This window comes from Diceros bicornis, chromosome 14, assembly GCF_020826845.1.
Source record: "Diceros bicornis minor isolate mBicDic1 chromosome 14, mDicBic1.mat.cur, whole genome shotgun sequence".
Lineage (NCBI taxonomy): Eukaryota > Metazoa > Chordata > Mammalia > Perissodactyla > Rhinocerotidae > Diceros > Diceros bicornis.
This window is the reverse complement of record NC_080753.1, coordinates 23,288,058-23,308,087: the sequence shown is the minus strand read 5'-3', so window position 1 is coordinate 23,308,087 and position 20,030 is coordinate 23,288,058. Positions and strand designations below refer to the sequence as shown.

Below are 20,030 nucleotides of genomic sequence, written 5' to 3'. Positions count from 1 at the left end.
GCCTCAAAGGTCCTTGATCTTCTTAGTTCCAAACAGCTTTCCTTCCATCCCACCTTGGCCTCCCATTCACTTGTGGTTTCTGGGCCAGCAGCTGCAGCATCTGGGAGCATGTTAGAAATGCAGATTCTCAGGCCCACGTCTCCTACTGAATCAGGAACTTTAGGGGTGGGCCCAGCAAACTGTGTTTGAACAAGCCTCCGTGCTTTCAATGCGCACGAAGTTTGAGAACCTCCACTGTAGGCCTTGCTACCACGCATTGCTGTACTACTTCTGAAACATTCAGACATCACCATCACGTCTCCTTCCGGCTCACTTACTCTAACACCTTCACTCCAGTAACTCACTAGCGTTATTGAGACTTGCAACCTGTTGATCTCATGTTTCCTAACATCTGTCACCTCGCTCATATCCTCACTTCCCTCCTTACCCTTATCCATGACCCAGCACTCTTGCCATTACCTTGCCATGACTTTGACTTTTGTGCCCCTCTATCCCTCTAACTACTCATTTGGCAAAACTTGACCCTGGCTAAAGCTATCCACTAACTATGCACTAACACCTCACCTGCATCCAGGAGGCTGAATGCCGCCAGAGAAAATCATAAAATCATGCTGGCTGCACACACTTCAAATAATGCCAGACAATCTTCACTCTCCCCCGCCCTGAGATGACTATTCCACAACTGCCCTCAAAGCTTCCACTCACTCCCACGTTCAGCTGATGACATCGGCACATACTTCACCTCACAGAGAAAGGGACGCAGCAGACAACCTCCTCATCTTCCCACCACAGAGACACTTTCCTTCACCTGCACCCACATCCTCTGCCCCTCTTCCTGGTTCAGTGGAAGCAGTGTCTCTTTCCCCCTTCTCCACCTGTCAGCTCCTCCTCTCGTTTTCCAGATCTCATCTCTCTGCCTATTCATTCCCACAATTATTCCCTTTCTCTTCTGCATCCTCAACTTATCCTTCTCTAATGGATCATCCCTGTCTACAGACATGCTTTAATATCATCTTTATTAAAACAAAATAAAACAAGAATCCTTCCTTAACCCCACATTCAGGGTCCCATTATGACTTTCACGGGCCTACACACTTTTGCCATCATGGACCATAAGATGGATATTGAATAAATAAATATTAAATAAGCAAATACTAAAAGTGATACTTTATCACTCATTGGTATAAAAATAAATATAATTGAGGCCAATATGAACTGGATTATATTCATTCTTTCTTCTTTTGAAGGAAATTAAAACATTTAAAAGAAATTTAAAATATTGTGGGCCCTAGGCACTGTGTCTACTGGACCTGTTGGCCCTGCCAACTACCACTCCCCTCCAGCTACTGTCCTGATATTGATTCCCCTTACAACAAAACCCCTTGTGGAAGATGCTGTTTTCCAAAAACACAGCAACAGATCTGGTCTCACGTGTTCTTCCCATCAAAGGGAAGAGTCTATTTCTCCTTCTCTTCAACCTGGATGAGACTTTGTGGCTATTCATTGAAGAGAATGGGCAGAAGTGACACTATGTGACTTCCAAGGCTAGGTCATCAAAGGTGATAGAGTTTCTGCCTGGCTCTTGCTCAGGACTTGCCCTTGGAACTCAGCCACCATGTTGTGGGGAAGCCCAGAGCACACAGAGGTTCTGGCTGACAGCCAGCCTCAGCCACCAGATGTGCGAGTGAGAGAACCTGCAGATGACTCCAGCCCAGTCCTCCAGCCACCCCAGCTGATACCAAATGGAGCAGATGTTGTCCCCACAGAGCCCTGACTAAACTGCAGATTTGTGTGCAAAGCAAATGTTGTCCCTGAAGCCACTAAATGTTTTTTAAGGTAGCAATAGATAACTGAACATTCTCAAATCTGTTTGGCATCCTCTTCTTTCTTATTCTCTCCTCAACTTTCTCCAATTGGATGACTATCCCCATCACTCCATGGAGAAGGCTCTTATAGTGGTCACCAATGACCTACTTTTCTTACTCAACCTGCCAGCAGATTCATCACAGTTCACCAAATGAATTCTTTCTTCAAACACTCAAGGTTTCAAGGACCCACACTCCTCTGATTTCACTCCAACTCATCTCCTTTGCTAGCACCTCCTCCTTTTTAACAAATCTCTTCATGATTGGTGCTTCCTAGACTTGTCCTCAGTACTCTTCTCTCATCTACCCACACTCTCCCTAGAGGAGCTCATTCATCCCCTGACATTACATACCATTTGTAGGCTCATAGCTTCCAAATTTATGTCTTCAGCCTAGACTTCTCCCCAGAACTCCAGATTCATGAACCCAGCTGCCTACTGGACATCTATACTCAGACCATGAACTTAGCAAGGCCAAAGCCAAACTACCGATTTCCTTCCCCAATTCCTCCTCAACCCTTTCCACCTCAGTAATGGCATCACCATTTATCCAGTTGCTTAGGCCAAAAACTAGGAGTCACCCTTGAATCCTCTCTTTCTCTTAGATCTCATTTCAATCTATTAGTAGGTCATTCCGTCAGCTCCACCTCTGAACTATATTCTGAATCCACCACTTCTCATCACCTCCATTACTGCAACCCTAATCCAGACCATAGTCTCTCACCTGGTGCACCGCAGCAGGTCCTAACTGGTCTTCCTGCCCCCTCTTGCCACCGGCTTTCTACAGTCCATACCCAGCAGCCAGAGCAGTGTGTTCTAAAGCATAAAGCAGATCTGCCACTCTCCTGCTCCAAACCCTCCTATGGCTTCCCATTTACACCCAGAATAAAATCCACACCCTTTCCCACGGCCGCGATGCATTACACGATCTAGCCCCTGCCTGCTGAGCCTGCATGTTCCTCTGCCCTTGTCCACAGACACAGCAAGCTCCCTGGGCCTTAGCGCTGATTGTTCATGCTGCTTGGACTGCTCTTCCCTCAGGTCTTCACATGGTGTCTCCTTCTCGATGTTCTCCCCTCCTCAGAGAGAACTTTCCCAATCCCACTCAAGTAATTCTGATATTATCCTATTTTATTTGCTTCAGAGTGCTTAACTGAATCTGAAACTATCTTATTTTTTCTCTACTTATTATGTCTTCCCCACTAGAGTCCAAGATCCTTAAGGAGAGAGACTTCGCCATATACACTGCAGAGTTCCCAGTGTTTACAACAGTGCCTGGCACATACAAGGGATTCAAATGCTTGTTGGGTAACTGAGCAAAGTGCTCAGCACACAGTCAGTGCTGAACTAATGTGAGCTATTACTCCGTAATTTTACAAGACCAACTGCTCTTGACTCCTTTGAGAGTGCCTGGGTTAGCAGATATTTGTTGAAATGAAAAGATAATGGGATTCTAGAACTGGCAGAGGCCTTGAAGATCATCTAGCCCAGTGATTTTCATCTTTTCTCCATCTCATCACATTTGAAGACAACATGTGCCCATCAGCCAACCGTGGCTCTGTACCAACAGCACCTCAACCGGCTTGCTGTGAAGATGGTGTCATCTCTGTCCCTCTCTTCATATTTATCAACGTTTAAGCAACATTGAGGAGTGATTAAAGGATGGTACCTGTGCTCAAGAAACTGTATGAATGAAATATAACTTGACTTAGCCTCTTGCCGAGGAATTTAAAATTCAACTGGCTTTCCACGTGGGTCAGTTGCCCATGACCTGTCCTTAAATACCGCTGAGCTGTTGAGGTATAAATATATCGTTTTAAAGAGGATTAGGACTCCATAGAGAGAAATGATAGCTTGAAGTGAGTAACAATAGTAAGGATTTAAGGAGGGCAGGGTTAGGAATTGAGTGGAGATTTGCAAAGAGAACCCTGGGGATCTCAGGCAGTCAGCCATAAGCCTGGCTCCGGGAGTAAAAAAATGCCTGAGAGCAACAAACCAGGGTCTGCCAAGCCCCAGCTGGGACTGGCCCAAAGCCCTACTGTAAATGGTCTCCATGCCAGTGTCCTTGTGATGCAGTAGGACTCTCCTCGCTGAAGCCTGAACTCTCCTGTTGCCCCTCAGACACTCAGGACCGGTGTCAGCCTCAAGACCACAGGAATCACATTGTGTATTATGCTTCTTGCCTCTATTCATACACCTTTACATCTTTTATTCCTTGGATGTTTTCCCCTTAGTCAACTTCTTTACTTCTTAGCTGTAGGGGAAATGAGTGCATTTTGCTAATGCGCAAGGGGAAATAAATCTGGATTTTAGGTTTGAATACTCTGCATTGACTATGTAGACATCTGAGTACCTCCTGGCCTTTGAAAATTAGGCTGCGGGGCTGTCCCTGTCACTAACCTGAACTCAGACAAATCAGTTTTTTTTTGTCTTTTTTGTCTCAGCTTCATCTGTAAACTGAAAGGGTGATTGAGTCATAACTTGGTTTTCTCCCCTGTAGATCAGGAATAACAGTAACTACTTCATCACGTTGTTATAAAGATTAAATAAAATAGTATCTGCAAATGACTGTTTATGTAAAATGCTTGGCATAATGTAGGGTGGGGATTATAATAAGCACGTTACATGTTTTCTCATCTAAATTAAACTTCACAGCCATTCGAAGGTATTATCCTCACCTTGGAGATATCCTGAGGTCCTTTCCAGCTGGTTTTTAAACAGTACAGCACACAAGCATCTGGAGTATCATCGAATTTGTACTGCCATCTAGTAATAGATATTATTTATTGAATGTCTATTATCTGCCTGGTACCACGTGAGGTGCTTTATAAGTTATATAAATTAATACACCAACTGTAATAAGTAGCTACTATACCCTACATTTTACTAATGAGTAAACTGAGGCTCTGATGGGGTTAAATATCTCGCCCAGTTTACTGCAGCTGGTGGTTTTGAACTCTTACCTGACTCAGGCCTGTCTGACTCCAAAGTCCACGTTGTCTCTACTCTGCTGCTCATTAGTGTTGTAGTAAAACGAATTTAATAATCTAATGTAGGAAAGGAGGAATGGTAGCTGACAAGTAGAAATGTTAAGAAATTAGTCTGGTTTAAAATAATTGCTTTAGGGCCGGCCCCGTGGCTTAGTGGTTAAGTGCGCGCGCTCTGCTACTGGTCGCCCGGGTTCGGATCCCGGGTGCGCACCGACGCACCACTTCTCCAGCCATGCTGAGGCTGCGTCCCACATACAGCAACTAGAAGGATGTGCAGCTATGACATACAACTATCTACTGGGGCTTTGGGGAAAAAAATAAAAAATAAAAAAATAAAATAAAAAATAATTGCTTTATGTACTTTCTGTGGCATGTCTAAGTGGCCAAAGGAACATATAAGTAATTCTCTTTGAAAGCATCAAAACTAGGCACTCAATGAGTTTAATCTATAGAGGTCTACCAATAATTTTAAACAGACCATAACACAATTTTATTTAATATGAAAAGATACTTCAGATCAGAGAAAGCACCAATGAACTCAGGATTATACCTCAATAAAAAAATGATCTCACTTCTTACCTGCCTTCTGGTTCATTCTACCATCAGGTCCACTTTTCTCTCACTACCTCCCATCCCCCCCATGGACAGAAAGTGAGACTTAATTCTAATTTTCAGAATATACATTTTACTCAATTAAAAAAAACTTTCTCAGCCTATCAGGATAAAAAACTACCTTGTTTATACCAAGAAGTACACTTCAAATACGCCAAATTCTTTTGTCAAAGTACCACTAGCTTTTGTCATATGTAGTTTATTTGCATATTTATCTGCAACAAGATTTCAATGTATAATTCGAAGGGCTAAGCTAAGTAATCTGGTTTACAGGGTAGTTTAGTTTGAAAACAGCTGGAAGTGGATGCACACCTTTAAAGGAGCTCACATGGAGAGTCGTTGGAGGTTGAGTATGCATAAATCATCCTAATACAGTGATTCATACCGTCTGTAAAAAAATCAAAGAAAAGCTTAGATGTGGGTCTATGTTTATTTTTATTTTATTTTTATTTATTTATTTTTTTTGGTGAGGAAGATTACCCCTGAGCTAACATCCAACACCAATCCTCCTCTTTTTGCTGAGGAAGACTGGCCCTGGGCTAATATCCGTGCCCGTGTTCCTCCACTTTAGAGGGGATGCTGCCACAGCATGGCTTGACAAGCAGCACGTTGGTGCGCGCCCGGGGTTCTGAACCCCCGAACCCCGCGCTGCAGTAGCAGAGCACGTGCACTTAACCACAGCGCCACCGGGTAGGTCCCTATATTTATTTTTAAAAAATTATTTCTTTTAAAGTAGAAATGGGTCCCAAATTGCTGCTTTGCTAGATATAGTTAAACTCTATCACTCTTGTTTTATTGACTAGTTCTTAACCCTGAGGCTTATACCTGGGATAAGCATGCTTTAGGCATTCGTGAATGACTGTCAACCACCAAGCTACAAACAGAATGAGGTCATGGGGCACAAGGCTGTAATTCTTTTCATGTTAATGACAGTACTGGAAGTCTGATACATTCGCAGTATGCATTCAAAACACTGATACCTGATAGTAGGTTGGGAAAAGAGAATCGGGACTCTAGCTTAAGGGGGGAAAAACTGAGAAGTCATAACTACTCCAAAGATGTGAAGGAAACCACAAAAGACACAGACTTGATTCTGCTGTAAAAAAGGAAACGAATCACTCCCTTGGGGTTGATACACTTAACAGTTTCAGCCCATTGGAGTCTTGCCTCTTTCGTGGCTTTAACTACTATTTAATGTCGTGGAAAAGTAGATGTCTCCAAACAAAGAGTGCCATTTACCAAAAGAAACAGGCTTTCTTAGCAATGTGGAACTTAATAAGGAAAAATATTTATCCGTGCCTTGCACAATTTTCAAAAGCCATTATTTCTATTCAATTTTTGGTATTTACTACAGTACTAGATACAAAGTTAACAAAATAAAAGCTTGTTGAATGAATCCCAAGATGAATGAAATGATACAGCAGTAATTTCTTGAGAGCTCAAATGCCATTATAGTGACCCTGGGAGGCAGTCCTGTAAGGGTCTGGGCTACAAGAAGAGGGCAGTGCACGGCACAAATGGGCCTGACCTGCTGCAAAGAATGCTCATTTTCAAGAACATGATGCTTAAATGAGGTAAAATTTGGAGGTTACCACCCCAACTAGCATATGCTAGCCCGCACCAAGGTAAATATCAAAAACTTTCACTGCTCAGTGTTAAATCAACCAAAATAACCACAGGTTCCTTCTGGGTACCTCAAAAGAAAAAAACATGTGTGAGGAATATTTCAAACACTCACTTTCAGATTAATGAAACGATATAAATTAAAATCAGTATCAACTAATAATTGAACAATAGCAGAATAACAAAATATAAATCTGACTCTTCTGGTGTATAGTAGTCAAAATGGTTTGCTCACATTTGTTAAAATCAGAACCGAAACAATGACATGTACAAAAGACTAGATAAAGTGGTCCTGCACTACAGTCCAGTGTATCATTCAAGTTCCATTCCCTGATTTCAACTGATCACGTATGTGGACTCAACAGAGTGTCAGGGGGACTCAAAATCATCTCGCCTGGAAGCACTCTCCATTTCAGCGAACACGTCTGGCCCATCCTCATTTCAAATGCCAGCACAAGTGGTCTCTCTGAGACTTTGGGACTTGCTTTCTTCTTTTTCCTCTGGTATCGTCTCCCAGATTGGCTCCTTGATGTGTTCTGGCAACCGTTCTAATTTTGTCTAAAAAGAGAAAAACAAAACTATAATATAATGTGGACTTAACTGAACCCTTAGGCCACAAATTAGATTTATTAATTTTGATCCCTTGAGTCCTCTTTACTTTTTTTTCTGTTACTCCTCTCATCTTTTTGTAGGGTTTTGAACCAGAGAAGACACTTGACGGTATATAAATCAACACTCTCATATGATCTGTTTGATCCTCAATGATCTCCAGGGACTACCAATTAATGTGGTCCCCATGCCTAGACAACTATTAAGAAGGAGGGAGACTTCAGAGGCATCTCAGAAAGGATGTGGGCTGTAGTAGCAGGATTCTGTTGAGCTGCCATCACTGCATAGGGAGGCGGAGACCCCCAACCACTGTGGCAACTCTGCCTCCAGGCCCCCCACAGGCCCTCCCCTCCACTCAGTAGGCCAGGCCCAGGCTACAATGTATCAAAACAATAATACAGATCTCTCCCCAACAGAGGAAGAAATTCAAGTCATACCTTTGTAACTTCCATGGCTACTCCTTCAGGTAAGTTTCGCTGAATATATTCCAAGTAGACATCTGCTGTACTTCCAGTTAGACGTTCTAACTAAAATTTCAAACACGAAATTGGTTCATGCTATGCTGTTAAAGCAGAAATTTTAAGTTTTCTTTCGTAAAAGTGGTAGGGCCTTTTCTTCCTCTATAAAATCGTACACAGAATCCCAATTTCAAAGGAAAATAGTGTAGATCCTCTGCTTGAACTGGATGAGGAGAGCATGGCCCTGAAGGCCCCTCCTCCCAAATGCCTTAAAGCCAGGATCTGTGGAACCCAGCTGGCAAGCATGGTATCAGCAGTACACTTATAAGAGTTTCACAAAACAACTTGAGACAAAAGGGAACAAAAGACTACATTATAAGGCAGAGTTAGTATAAGATTTTTTGTGTGCTACATCACAATGTGTTTCTGTCAGACATGCGTGGATAAAATCTGAGATTTTTCTTTGTTTTTTTTTGTGAGGAAGATCAGCCCTGAGCTAACATCCATGCTAATCCTCCTCTTTTTTTTTGCTGAGGAAGACCGGCTCTGAGCTAACATCTATTGCCAATCCTCCTCCTTTTCTCCTCCAAAGCCCCAGTAGATAGCTGTATGTCATAGTTGCACATCCTTCTAGTTGCTGTATGTGGGACGCGGCCTCAGCATGGCCGGAGAAGCGGCGCGTTGGCGCGCCAGGATCCGAACTCGGGCCGCCAGTAGCGGAGTGCGTGCACTTAACCGTTAAGTCACCGGGCCGGCCCCTGAGATTTTTCTTTTTAATTTAAGGGTAGGACTATGTCTTAACCATATTTGTACCCTCAATGCCTAGTACAGTGCTTCCCATATAAAAGATGCACAAGCACTTGTTTTAATAACATTTGCCATCATTTACGATGCAATGGAAGTATTCTAAGTGCTTTAGATAAACACCTCATTTAATCCTCAAACTAACCTTATGAGGTGGCCACCCTTTTTATTTCCATTCTCCAGATGAAGGAATTGAGGCATGGGTCACACAGCTTGCAAGTGCCGTACTTGGACTTGGCTATTTGACTCTAGAACCCATGATCTCCTTAACCACATGACTATGCTGACCCTAATGGATGCACAAATGAATAACAGATGAAGGAAAAACCTTAATGCTGCCCATCATGGACGTGGAAAACCCAGTTAGCATGTGAAATGAATTATTAGAACTGTGTGAAAATGTAACTAGAATTTCTGAAATATAAGCAAAATTATTCCAATGCTATCTTATTGTATAAAAACTAGTCAGCATCATCTGTATTACTGAGTTAAAGTATGAAATACTCTAAAGGATGGCTTTACGTCAGTTTAATTTTCCTATCATGTCAGTTCCATAACCACAAAAAGACATTTACCTTCTTTACAACTATCAGGCATGGCTCACTAAAAGAAAGTCAACCCAGTCAGTGTTAAAGGAAAGTTATGATACGCTAGTGTGAAATTTGGGCATTTCAAAAATGCCTGAATGTCTGAAATAAACTCACCTCTAAACATCTATACAGTGTTCTCATCTCATACTGAACTCTGTGCTTCTTGAAAATATGCACTGATTTGAGAAGAGTAAATCGTTCTATTTTCCTTGGAGGTTCATGTCTGAAAAATTAATAGGCAAAACAATATACTTAAGCTAAGCGATGTTAAAACCTGAGTCACTGATATCAAAGCACAATGACACAATCTTGTAGGTCAGGCTCTCACTCAATTATAGGCATTAAGTACCATTTATAGACTTCCATTTGTCAAGACTGTCATCTATAACAACTGCTGTCATAAAGCTCAAGCCAAAACAAACACCACAGATACTAAGTAACAGGAACATTTTTCCACAGACGCAAAAAGGAGCCTTGGCATGTAAGCGCAGACACGCACACCTCCAGGTTTTACAGGCTTGAAGTCCCTTACTGACCAAATACATGAATGGTGAAGAGTAGCACCAGTGTTGGACAGTTACGTCTCCTGTATGTGTTATTTTAGGAGAATCTACAGAATCATTGATAATCATGAAACTACAGTCTGTTATGGGAAATGTGTGGGTTCCTTTGGTTTTGTTAGAAGAGTGGTAAAGCCCCAAATGGGCCTTGTTCAATAGCAGAAGGAGCAGGTGACAAGACAAAGGAGGTAGATATACTCGACCCCGCAGTGACCTCAAGGCCTCATGCTGTTCACCTTGCTCATGCATGAAATTACTGGGTGAGAGGTGGTTCTTAACGCAGTTTTGAAACAGTGGATATAATATTAGCCCAGATCATCAAATCCAAAGAGTCTAAAAGGATTGCCTGTTCACCTCATCTACCTCCCTGTCCCATGGAGAGCCCAGACACAAGGGCTTCTTGGGTTCCCCTACATCTACGCAATTTCTAAAGTCTTTCCTTCATTTTCCTTGCTCACTCATTCTTAAAAATTCTAGTGGACAGGAAGGGATGATCCTGCGTAGGATAACATGACAAACCTAAACTCTACCTATCTTGAGTTTCTATCTAATTTTAAGGGGTCAGACCTAGTCAAAATCAGCACCATTGTCCTGGTTGAGCTGTTACAGCAGCTAACAGGTCAGATTAGGAAAGATCATACTCACACTTTAATAGAGATACCAAGTTCTTTAGCAGCAAGCACGGCAAAATATTCATAACTGTCCAATACAGCCTTATCATGGCCCTTTACTAAAACTGACAGGCGCTTATATAACGTGTCTGGTTCATCAGAAACGGTTATCTACAATTTTAAAATCAAAAAGAAAAGTTTCAGTTGTGGTTCCTCTAACATTTATAACTGGAAAACTTAACATATTACCGTCAATTGAACAACCTCAGAGTTTACTAGTAGATTGGGAGAAAAATGCTGAGTAACATCCTAATGCTGTTAGCTTAAGTGTCTAGATACTATCACATTCAGATCCCCACAATGACCCTTAGAATCTGTTAAGATACAGTTTGAATCAAAAGGGCTTTCAAGCAACCTACAAAATCATTAATGGAACCTCCTAACTTAATAGTTATTGAGCACCAAAAATGCAATGGGAAAGGGTTTTTGGGTCTGTTAACAAAAGTAGCCTGGTCAGAAGACCTGGACTGAGAATTAAACTTCTGGCTGAGTGACAATGGGAAAGTCACATAATCTCACTGCACCACAGTTTTCTCATATATAAAACAGGATAACACCTATGCCATAGCTCACAGCATTTCTGTAGGGAACAAGAAAACACACATTAAAGTGTTTATAAATTATAAAACATTGTTACACAAAGGTGAGCTAGTGGTATTCATATTCTTTTTTATTTGGTTTTATTCATGTATGTTTTGCCTGCCTTAATAGAAAAATTACCCATTTCTAATTAAAATGTTATGACACTGACTGTACATATAACTTCTACCTCTTCTACCCTAATACTTAAAGATCTTAGAAATAATGGGTTTGACATTTCTGACTTTCTTCCAAGAGATGAATTATCTTCATTTCATTCATCCATTAAACCAGTAATTTCTATTACTAATGCAATGATTCAGGGGTAAATTACTTCACCCTGAAAGCAGGTCTACTTACTAACCAGGAAGCTAGACATTCATTCTCAATTACCCCAAGAGGGTTGTTGGAAGAACAGAATATACTGATATCCCACCTCATAAGTTGGGGGACAAGGGAGGGGGAATATAGCCCTAAGATGTGTTCTGATTAGTCCCTGTAGGGTTTTAGAGATATTATGAATCTGTTACAAATATGAGTTATTGCATAAAAATTAGGATTTCAGCTTAGCTTGGAAAATTTCGACAATCTGACATCACTAGGGCTGATTTCCCACAAGGCAACAAATGGCTAAAGTAGCAGCTGTCTTGCTTACAAAGGGCACAGCCTGACACTGTGCCCATCCTGTCACCTCTCCTTTCCTGGCCCACACCGGCATCTGAGTTAGAGACCTGGGGTTTATTTGTATTGTTGTGAAAATGTATCTAGTATCTATTAAGTGAAAAAAATGAAACAGCAGTACATTATGTATAATACGATTCCATTTTGGTGTGCACGTGCATAGATATAATGATTACAGAAAAACGTCTAGAAGGATGCATACCAAACTGTTACAGGGGATTATTTTTGAGGGGTGGAACTGAAAGGATTTGGAATTTGTAAGGATTTTTAAAAATTACAAATAACACAAAAACTGGGTTGACAGAATCATGGCTTTTACTTAAAGGAAACACGGTTACACAGCCACCTCTGGATTTTCTTCACTTGTGGTAATGTTCTTTCTCACTGTGAACAATAAAGCATTGTCCAGGCCCAGGCTCAGTATCTTAAATGAAAACTGACTCAAAGGCTATAAGAAAAAAATTCTTCTATGACATAATATCAAATATTCTGCATCATTAATTACGACAACTCTTCACATCATGCTGAGCTAAAAGCAAGACTGCTCATTCCCACGGTTATCTGGGGTATGTAATTTTTTCCTTTAGAACTTAACTTGATACTCTGAAAATTAACAGGAGCCCCCAGGGCCATGAGATACTACCTTACTCAGGCACGCTGCGCATCTGCCAGTATTCGGGAACAAAATTTTTTTGTTCATAGTGTTTGGGAAACAGCCTCAAGTGAAATAATGAGGAAAATGTATTGCTAATGTAGCTCCTTATGCCAAGAAACAGGGAGTACATACCGTAGGCTTAGTCACATCCTTGGGCACGTCAACGTGTAGGTTTGAAAACTGTACCCACTTCATATTGGTACTGCTACGTGTGGAAACAAAGAGACACCTAAGTAAAACAACACAAGAGCCCATTTTCATATTCACTTTAGCTCATCCAACTATACTTACAGAAGAAAGCCACCACTGTTGGCTGTACTGCTCTTAGGACTGTTTACAGAAAAGTTCCTCGAACCCTTAAAGAAAATAAAGGGGGGACATGCGTTAGATGAAGGTCAATCCATACACCATTCATAGTTTCCACTAAAAATCAAAAGATGCATGATGCTTCAAATAAAGGGCTACCTCATTATTTCAGACGAAGATATTAGGGTAACTAAAATACCAAATTAGATTTCATTCAAAAAAAGAGGACAATGGTAGAGTTGATAGTCAAAAGGACTCTCAAAATACTAGAGATTAAATTTTTTTTTTTTTGCTGAGGAAGAATCACCCTGAGCTAACATCCATTGCCAACCTTCCTCTTTTCTTCCTTTTGTGTGAGCCGCCACCACATCATGGCCGCTAATAGATGAGTAGTGTAGGTCCGTGCCCGGGAACTGAAGCCAGGCCACTGAAGCAGAGTGTGCTGAACTTAGCCACTAGGCCACCAGAGCTAGCCTGGGTCTAGATCTTTTAAAGCTCAGAAGCAAGAACTTTTTTTTTTTTTTTTTGGTGAGGAAGATTGGCCCTGAGCTAACCTCTGCGCCCATCTTCCTCCACTCTATACGTGGGATGCCGCCACAGCGTGGCTTGATGAGCACTGTGTAGGTCCGTGCCCAGGATCCAAACCTGTGAACCCCAGGCTGCCAAAACAGAGCATGCGAACTTAACTACACCACTGGGCTAGCCCCAAGAACTTTTTAATTTTAATTTTTATTTTATTTATTTTTTGTGTGTGAGGAAGATCAGTCCTGAGCTAACATCTGATGCTAATCCTCCTCTTTTTGCTGAGCAAGATTGGCCCTGGGCTAACATCCGTGCCCATCTTCCTCTACTTTACATGGGACGCCGCCACAGCATGGCTTGACAAGCAGTGTGTCAATGCACACCCAGGATCCGAACCTGCAAACCTTTGGCAGCCGAAGCGGAGCGCGCACACTTAACTGCTTCACCACCAGGCCGGCCTCCACAAGAACTTTTTTAAAAAAGCAAGTCTCACATTAAAAGAACAGCTATGAATTAAATATGTGGACATCAAGGAACAAAAAATATATGACTTCATTTTCCCATTATTTTCTACAGATTAAATGTACTTCAATATAATACTTATTTTGCCTGAACAGTTTTGAGCAATAAAAGAATTCGTCTTTATAATTTAATTTAAGAGTTGGAATAAGAATTCTCAAGTACCATTCTTTTGAAACGTCCATACGTCTTTTTCAACATATGTATTTCTTGGCTTGGCTGGGATAACTAGCTTATACATAAATTGAAATACACACTGGAACTTACACCCATCTTACATCACTACTGCGCTTCATAATACAACCCAGAATTTCCAAATCCTTTATCGTCAGCTCCCCCTGGTGGAATAAAACTTCTAGTTGTAGGAAACCCATGGTACTATATACAATATGTAATTTGCCATCTGTTTTTCACTTAAACTTTCCTGAGGTCTAAAAGTGTAACCTGAGAAAATGGAAGCACAACAGGATCCTTAAAAATACTTTGAAGATGAGAATAGCAGTTTAGTACAAGTGAAACTTAATTAAAACAACTGAGGGTCACTTAAGTATGTTTAAAAAAAGCTTATTCTTAGCTTATTGTCCTTCTCCCCCTCTTCACCCCGAGGCAAATCAAAACTTTCATACTGTCCCTTGGATCAAGGGGGAAAAATAAAAAGAACAAAGGAAATCAGGCACAATACAAGGCAGTAAGAGATCTGTGCCATTCTCCACACATAATCACAGAGAGAACTCCCTCCCCACATTTACGCCAGTGACCCCACAATCCAGTTGTGTTACGCCAGTGACCCCACAATCCAGTTGTGCAAAAGCACCACAGGGCTAAAGAATATGGCACTTCCCAGTCACATTCTCCCAGTATAAATAAATCTCCGCTTTTAAAAGTTGGAGCCTAAAGTGCTGTTACATCCACAAATCAACCTTAAGTAAGAAGTTCTTAAGTTTTCTTTTTTTTTGAGGCCCTGGAGTACGGTCTAGGTAAGTGTGTCTTAGAAAATTTCAACCTCTAATACCATCTGACTTAAGATCAGTGGTTCTCAAAGTGCAGTCTAAGCACCTCTGACAGGCCGGAGACACTTTCAGGGGGTCTGGGAGAGTAAAACTATTTCCATAATAATAGTAAGACGTTACTTGCAACGTTCCCACTCTCCTTCTCTCACCAGTGTACGGTGCCGTTTTCCAGAGGCTGCGCGAGGTGTGATGTAGCAACAGACTGCAGAAGCAGATATGAGAATCCAGCTGTCTTCTATTAAGTCAGACATTAAAGAGATTTGCAAAAACACAAACTATTGCCACTCTTCTCATTAAATCTGTTTTGGAAAATTTGGTTATTTTCCATAAAAATGTTAATTATGTTAACACCTAATGAGTTTATTAGGGTTATCTTTAAATGAATAAGCATTTTTAAGATTTTCAGTTTTGTTTTCTAATAAGCTAAATATGGATAGCTAAAACCCACAAAAACAAAAGCTCTTTGGAGTCCTCATTTTCAGAGCATAAACAGATGCTGAGGCCAAATAATATAAGAACCGCTGCTTACGTTTTTCCTTTTTCTCCAAAGAACCGCGCAGAGGACATCTAACCCGCTCCTCTGACTTCAGCGACTCTCATCCAAACCTCAGAACCCCGGGTATCAGGAAGGTATCTCAATTCGGTTCCGTGGTTAGCGTCTAAGATCTCGTGCCAGCTCAGCCCCCCATTTTCGCGAGGCAACCTTCCTGTCTTCTCTGAGCCTCAGTTTATTTTGCAAATGAGAAAGGAGAGGTATGAAACACCTGATCTTCAATCCAACCCTGACACTCTACGATTCTTCTTGTTCCTGTTTGTGCCCTGACTCATTATGTTTTATTCCATGGGAGGATTCGAGATAAAATCAGCACCAACAGCCAAGGTGCGGAATGAATATCGGGAAGGCTCCCGATGGGCAGAACGACAGGTGGCAGCCGGATTTAGTGGCAACCGTCTCTGCTGGCCCGCCTAGTCCCCCCAGCCCGCCGTCTTTGTACCTGCCAAAGACGCCGGCACACAGCTCCAAACGCCACCCGCGCCGCCATCTTGCCGTCTCAGCCTCCAGGATCGCTTCCGGGGTCACAGGGGCATCCTCAGACCATAGAGTTCCGCAATAGGAGAGAGTATATCTCTGTGTTCCGGCACAGGAACAACCATAGAGACGCGACTTCGTGCTTTGAGGAGGTCGTACCGAGGCGACCGCTGGCGTTCGTGGGATCGGCGCCCTCGCTGGCACTGGTGTTGATAAAGTTGCTTCAGCCCGTATCTAGATAGTTACCAGATTCCATCAGTGTTTTCTTCTTTAAATCGTGTTTGTCCTATGTGGTTCCTCTTTTGTTGGAGGCAAACATAACAAACACATGCTTGGAAAAAGTATATAACTAATATAATGATGGCGGTTATCTCCGGGGTGGATTAAGGATTGATTTCTTTTTTGTTTCTGTATTTTTCAAAATTTTAACAAAATCTGTGTTTCATTTAAAAGAAAAATAGAAGTTTACCACTCCGTTGAGTCCAGGTCCCATCCCTTTAACTCACTAGTAAGTAGCCTTGTAGTTTCTTCCCTGCACTAATTGGCATTTTTATGCTCCAGCCGTCCTGCACACGGCTGTCCTGCCGAACTTCCTAAGTCCTCATCTGCTTATGTTACTCTAGTATTTCAGAATTTACAATAGCTGCCTTCACCTAGTACCACAAGCCAAAAAGTATTATAACCAAAAGAGTCTGGTTATTAATGTCCACCATAATTTAGCTGCAACTAAAAGGCTTATAACTGGGGATTGCTGTAATAAAAATTTCTTCCATTTGTGCAATTCTCTAAGCTTTATTTCCTCCAAGTGCTTTCACATATGCAATTTAGTATCATGGAAAACTCGAGACTTCTAATCAGGAGATCTGGGTTGTAAACTCAGGTAACACTTAACTGAGTGTTAAGTGGGCAAGTTACTTCCCCACCCTAAGCCTCAATTTTCTCATACATCAACTAGAGATGATAATAATAGTTCCTACTTCAAATAGTTGCTATGAGGATTAAATGAGATACTAATGTATGATGTACATTAGTACAATGCCTGGCACATAATAATGCAAGATAAATCTCGTCTACTATTTGTAACACAAAGTTGCTTCTATCTCACCTGTCTCACAAGATTATTGAGAAGATTAAAAATAAAAAGATCAAGTTTATGAGAACATTTTGTAGCATACTGTGCAAATGTGAAGTTTTACCCAACGTCAAACAAATTGATGAAAGATCTGGGACCAGAAACTAGTTTCCCTGCCCCTCAGACTGGTTTCTGGTCACTAGAACCCAGGCCACATGGAGGTGTGGCAGAGATGCCTTGTGTGGTCCTACAACAGAGTGTGGAAACACCCCACTTCACCTGTGTGCACCTGTGCGGTGCTTGGCTGTGGCCCACCTTGGCAGGCTGCCCAGTCCCCTTTTTGGAACTATGCTCTCTGGATTGTGACACTCTAAGTTGGCTGGTCTCTTTCAGCCAATGGGGTTTTCCGACAACCCTCTGACTCTGTTGCTGCTTCTGAAGTTTGCATCAGTCTGTCTATATGGCATTTCTGTGATGGCTCCTCAGCCTGTCTCTGCCCGCTTTGAGTAGCCTTAGCTGGATGAGGGTTCTGTGGCCACAATGACGGTGACATTACAGCTTGCAAACAACTTTCACCTATGTTACCTAATGTGATCCTCACAAGAAGACACAAGTTTTTTCCTAATTTTATAGGCAAGGAAACAGGCTCAGAAATGAAACGACTCATTCAAAGTCATATGGTGGGTGAGGTCGTTACAGCTGAACCAATAACCATCTTCAAAATCCTAGTGTGGTGCCTTTTCCACCTCTGCAGCAGGCTGATGCTGACTCTATGATGAGGTCCAGTTCTATTTACGTCTCTTTTGAATGCAAGGAATAGAGATCCCCACTTCCCTACCCTCCCACAAGAAAAGGAGTTTGTTTTTTATTTTTAAGAACACATGTAGCCTGGACTGCTCCTGCAACTGGAAAAGTGGGCTCAAAGCAGCCTTAGGGACTGGATGCCCTCTCTGGGGCCAAACGTAGTCTCTTTATTGATGGGCTTCCTCTGCTTACAAATAGTTTCTGCTCCCTCAGAACTCTGCCTGGTACATGGCCACAGCTTGCTGCCTTCGGTTCACCAACTTTCTCCATTCATATCTCAAATGTGGGAATTTGATTTGATCTTGTCATTTTCCTGGGCTAAGCATGTCACATGTCATCAGACAACCTATGGGCCTAGTAGCATGGGGTAAGGTGCCAACCCTGGTCCAATTAGCTGGGGGCAAGGTGGGAGTCATTGTGAGGGGCAAACCCAGGTTTTGCCAACAGTGGGGCTATGGCCAGGGCCCTTTGGTGTGGTGCGTGGTCGTGGACAGTGTTCTGAATCTTGGCCTGTCCGTTATGGGTCTCTTCCCCACCACCTAATCTTTCAGACCTCTGACATAACGTAGATGAGCAGGAAATCAAATGATTCTAGATAGTTGATGCAAGTACTCTTTGCTTTAGCCAGCCCTCGTGGTCTAGTGGTTAAGATTTGGCACTCTTACCGCATAGCCGGCGTTCATTTACCAGTCAGGGAACCACACCACTCGTCTGTCGGTTGTCATACTGTGGTGGATGTGTGTTGCTGTGATGCTGAAAGCTATGCCACAGGTATTTCAAATACCAGCAGGGTCACCCATGGTGGACAGGTTTCAGTGGAGCTCCAGACTAAGACAGACTAGGACGAAGGACCTGGCCACCCACTTCTGAAAAAATCTGGACATGAAAACCCTGTGAATAGCAGTAAAGCATTGTCTGATATAGTGGGGAAGGTGAGAGGATGGTGCAAAAAGACTGGGCAGTGTTCTGCTCTGCTGTACACAGGGTCGCTAGGAATTAGAATCAGCTTGACAGCACTAAAAACACCTTGCTTTATACCCAGGAGAAATGAAAGTAAATGCATCAAATATTTCTAAGTTAAATCATATTTTGATTGCAACAGTTGTTCTGTCTTGAAAGACAGCCCTTTTCCCTTGATTGTGATGGTTTCATAGTTATATACTTATCTCCAAACTCATCCAGTTGTATACAATAAATGTGTATGGCCTTTTATATGTCAACCATCTCTCAATAAAGTGGTTAAAAAAAAAAAAGAATTGGCAATACTGCCCAAAATAAAATTACACAAGCAGAGGAAGTAATGACCCAAAACGGCTCAAAGTGAGATCAGTGTTGTATGTAACAATGTGTGTTGGGATGCAAAACAACCATGTATGGCTGCTCTGGCCTTTACAGAAACTTAATCACTTCCCTTGGGGTGGGTGGGGGTGGGAAGACAGCCCTTTTCAAAAGATTCTCTCTCTTATATAAAGGAAATAATCAGCCCTTTGGCTCTTTTATAACAGGAATATCTGTGATCCAAAGATCACTACAGTCCACTAAGGAATATATTATTCCATTTCTTAACATGACTTCCTTATTACGTTTTGCCTACGTCAACATTAATACTCATCCTCATTCCTAGAGCACATCTCAGCTGGCTGGCTGTGGCTGAGGAAGATAGACTGGGAGTCCATTCAGAATTGACTTTGGGTAAACTCAAAAGAGGTTTTATTTACACACACACATGAATAAGCATACCTGGAAGATCAGGGAGAGAATTAATGTAACAAACAGTTGCTGAGCACCTGTTATAAATTGCTATGTATGTCTGGTTGATGGTGAGGAGGTTCAGAATATCAATGAAGCATGACCTTTGCTCTTCCCACTGGTGGTATTGGATCAGTTCCCAGGGCTCCCTATGTTCTTTCTAGGTATTAAATTCCTAGACAGGAAGGAATGATGTCACAGTCATCTTTATATAGTCAACTCCCCCATGTATAATACAGTGTGGTCTAGTGCCTGGTACCTGGGGCTCATGAGTACTGAATGAATGAATATAACAGTAGGAGAAAGTCTTCAGATTGGACAC

At 41.9% G+C, this 20,030-nt stretch overlaps 1 protein-coding gene across 2 annotated transcripts; it reads right to left on the bottom strand.

Annotated features, from left to right (window-relative positions):
• Positions 1 to 5,278: 5,278 nt before the first annotated feature.
• Positions 5,279 to 16,125, bottom strand: MRPS10 (mitochondrial ribosomal protein S10). 2 transcript variants are annotated; one of them, XM_058554390.1, is made up of 7 exons: positions 16,049 to 16,125; positions 12,988 to 13,052; positions 12,829 to 12,901; positions 10,756 to 10,892; positions 9,665 to 9,773; positions 8,136 to 8,225; positions 5,279 to 7,647 (listed from the first exon to the last, which is right to left on the bottom strand). In XM_058554390.1, exons 1-7 carry the CDS (start codon positions 16,094 to 16,096, stop codon positions 7,531 to 7,533), a joined length of 639 nt encoding a protein of 212 aa, XP_058410373.1. In that variant the 5' UTR covers positions 16,097 to 16,125; the 3' UTR covers positions 5,279 to 7,530. The 2 variants fall into 2 exon arrangements, with proteins under 2 accessions (XP_058410373.1, XP_058410372.1); XM_058554389.1 differs by lacking the exon at positions 16,049 to 16,125 and adding an exon at positions 15,203 to 15,319.
• Positions 16,126 to 20,030: the final 3,905 nt, after the last annotated feature.

Excerpts from the sequence above, each read along its gene's own strand:
- MRPS10 (XM_058554389.1), bottom strand. The coding sequence starts at position 15,304 with ATGTCTGACTTAATAGAAGACAGCTGGATTCTCATATCTGCTTCTGCA. Across the intron at positions 12,902-12,987 it reads AACAGTGGTGGCTTTCTTCT|CAGTACCAATATGAAGTGGG; the intron begins GTAAGTATAGTT and ends TTCCACACGTAG. Across the intron at positions 9,774-10,755 it reads CTTGGTATCTCTATTAAAGT|ACATGAACCTCCAAGGAAAA; the intron begins GTGAGTATGATC and ends TTAATTTTTCAG.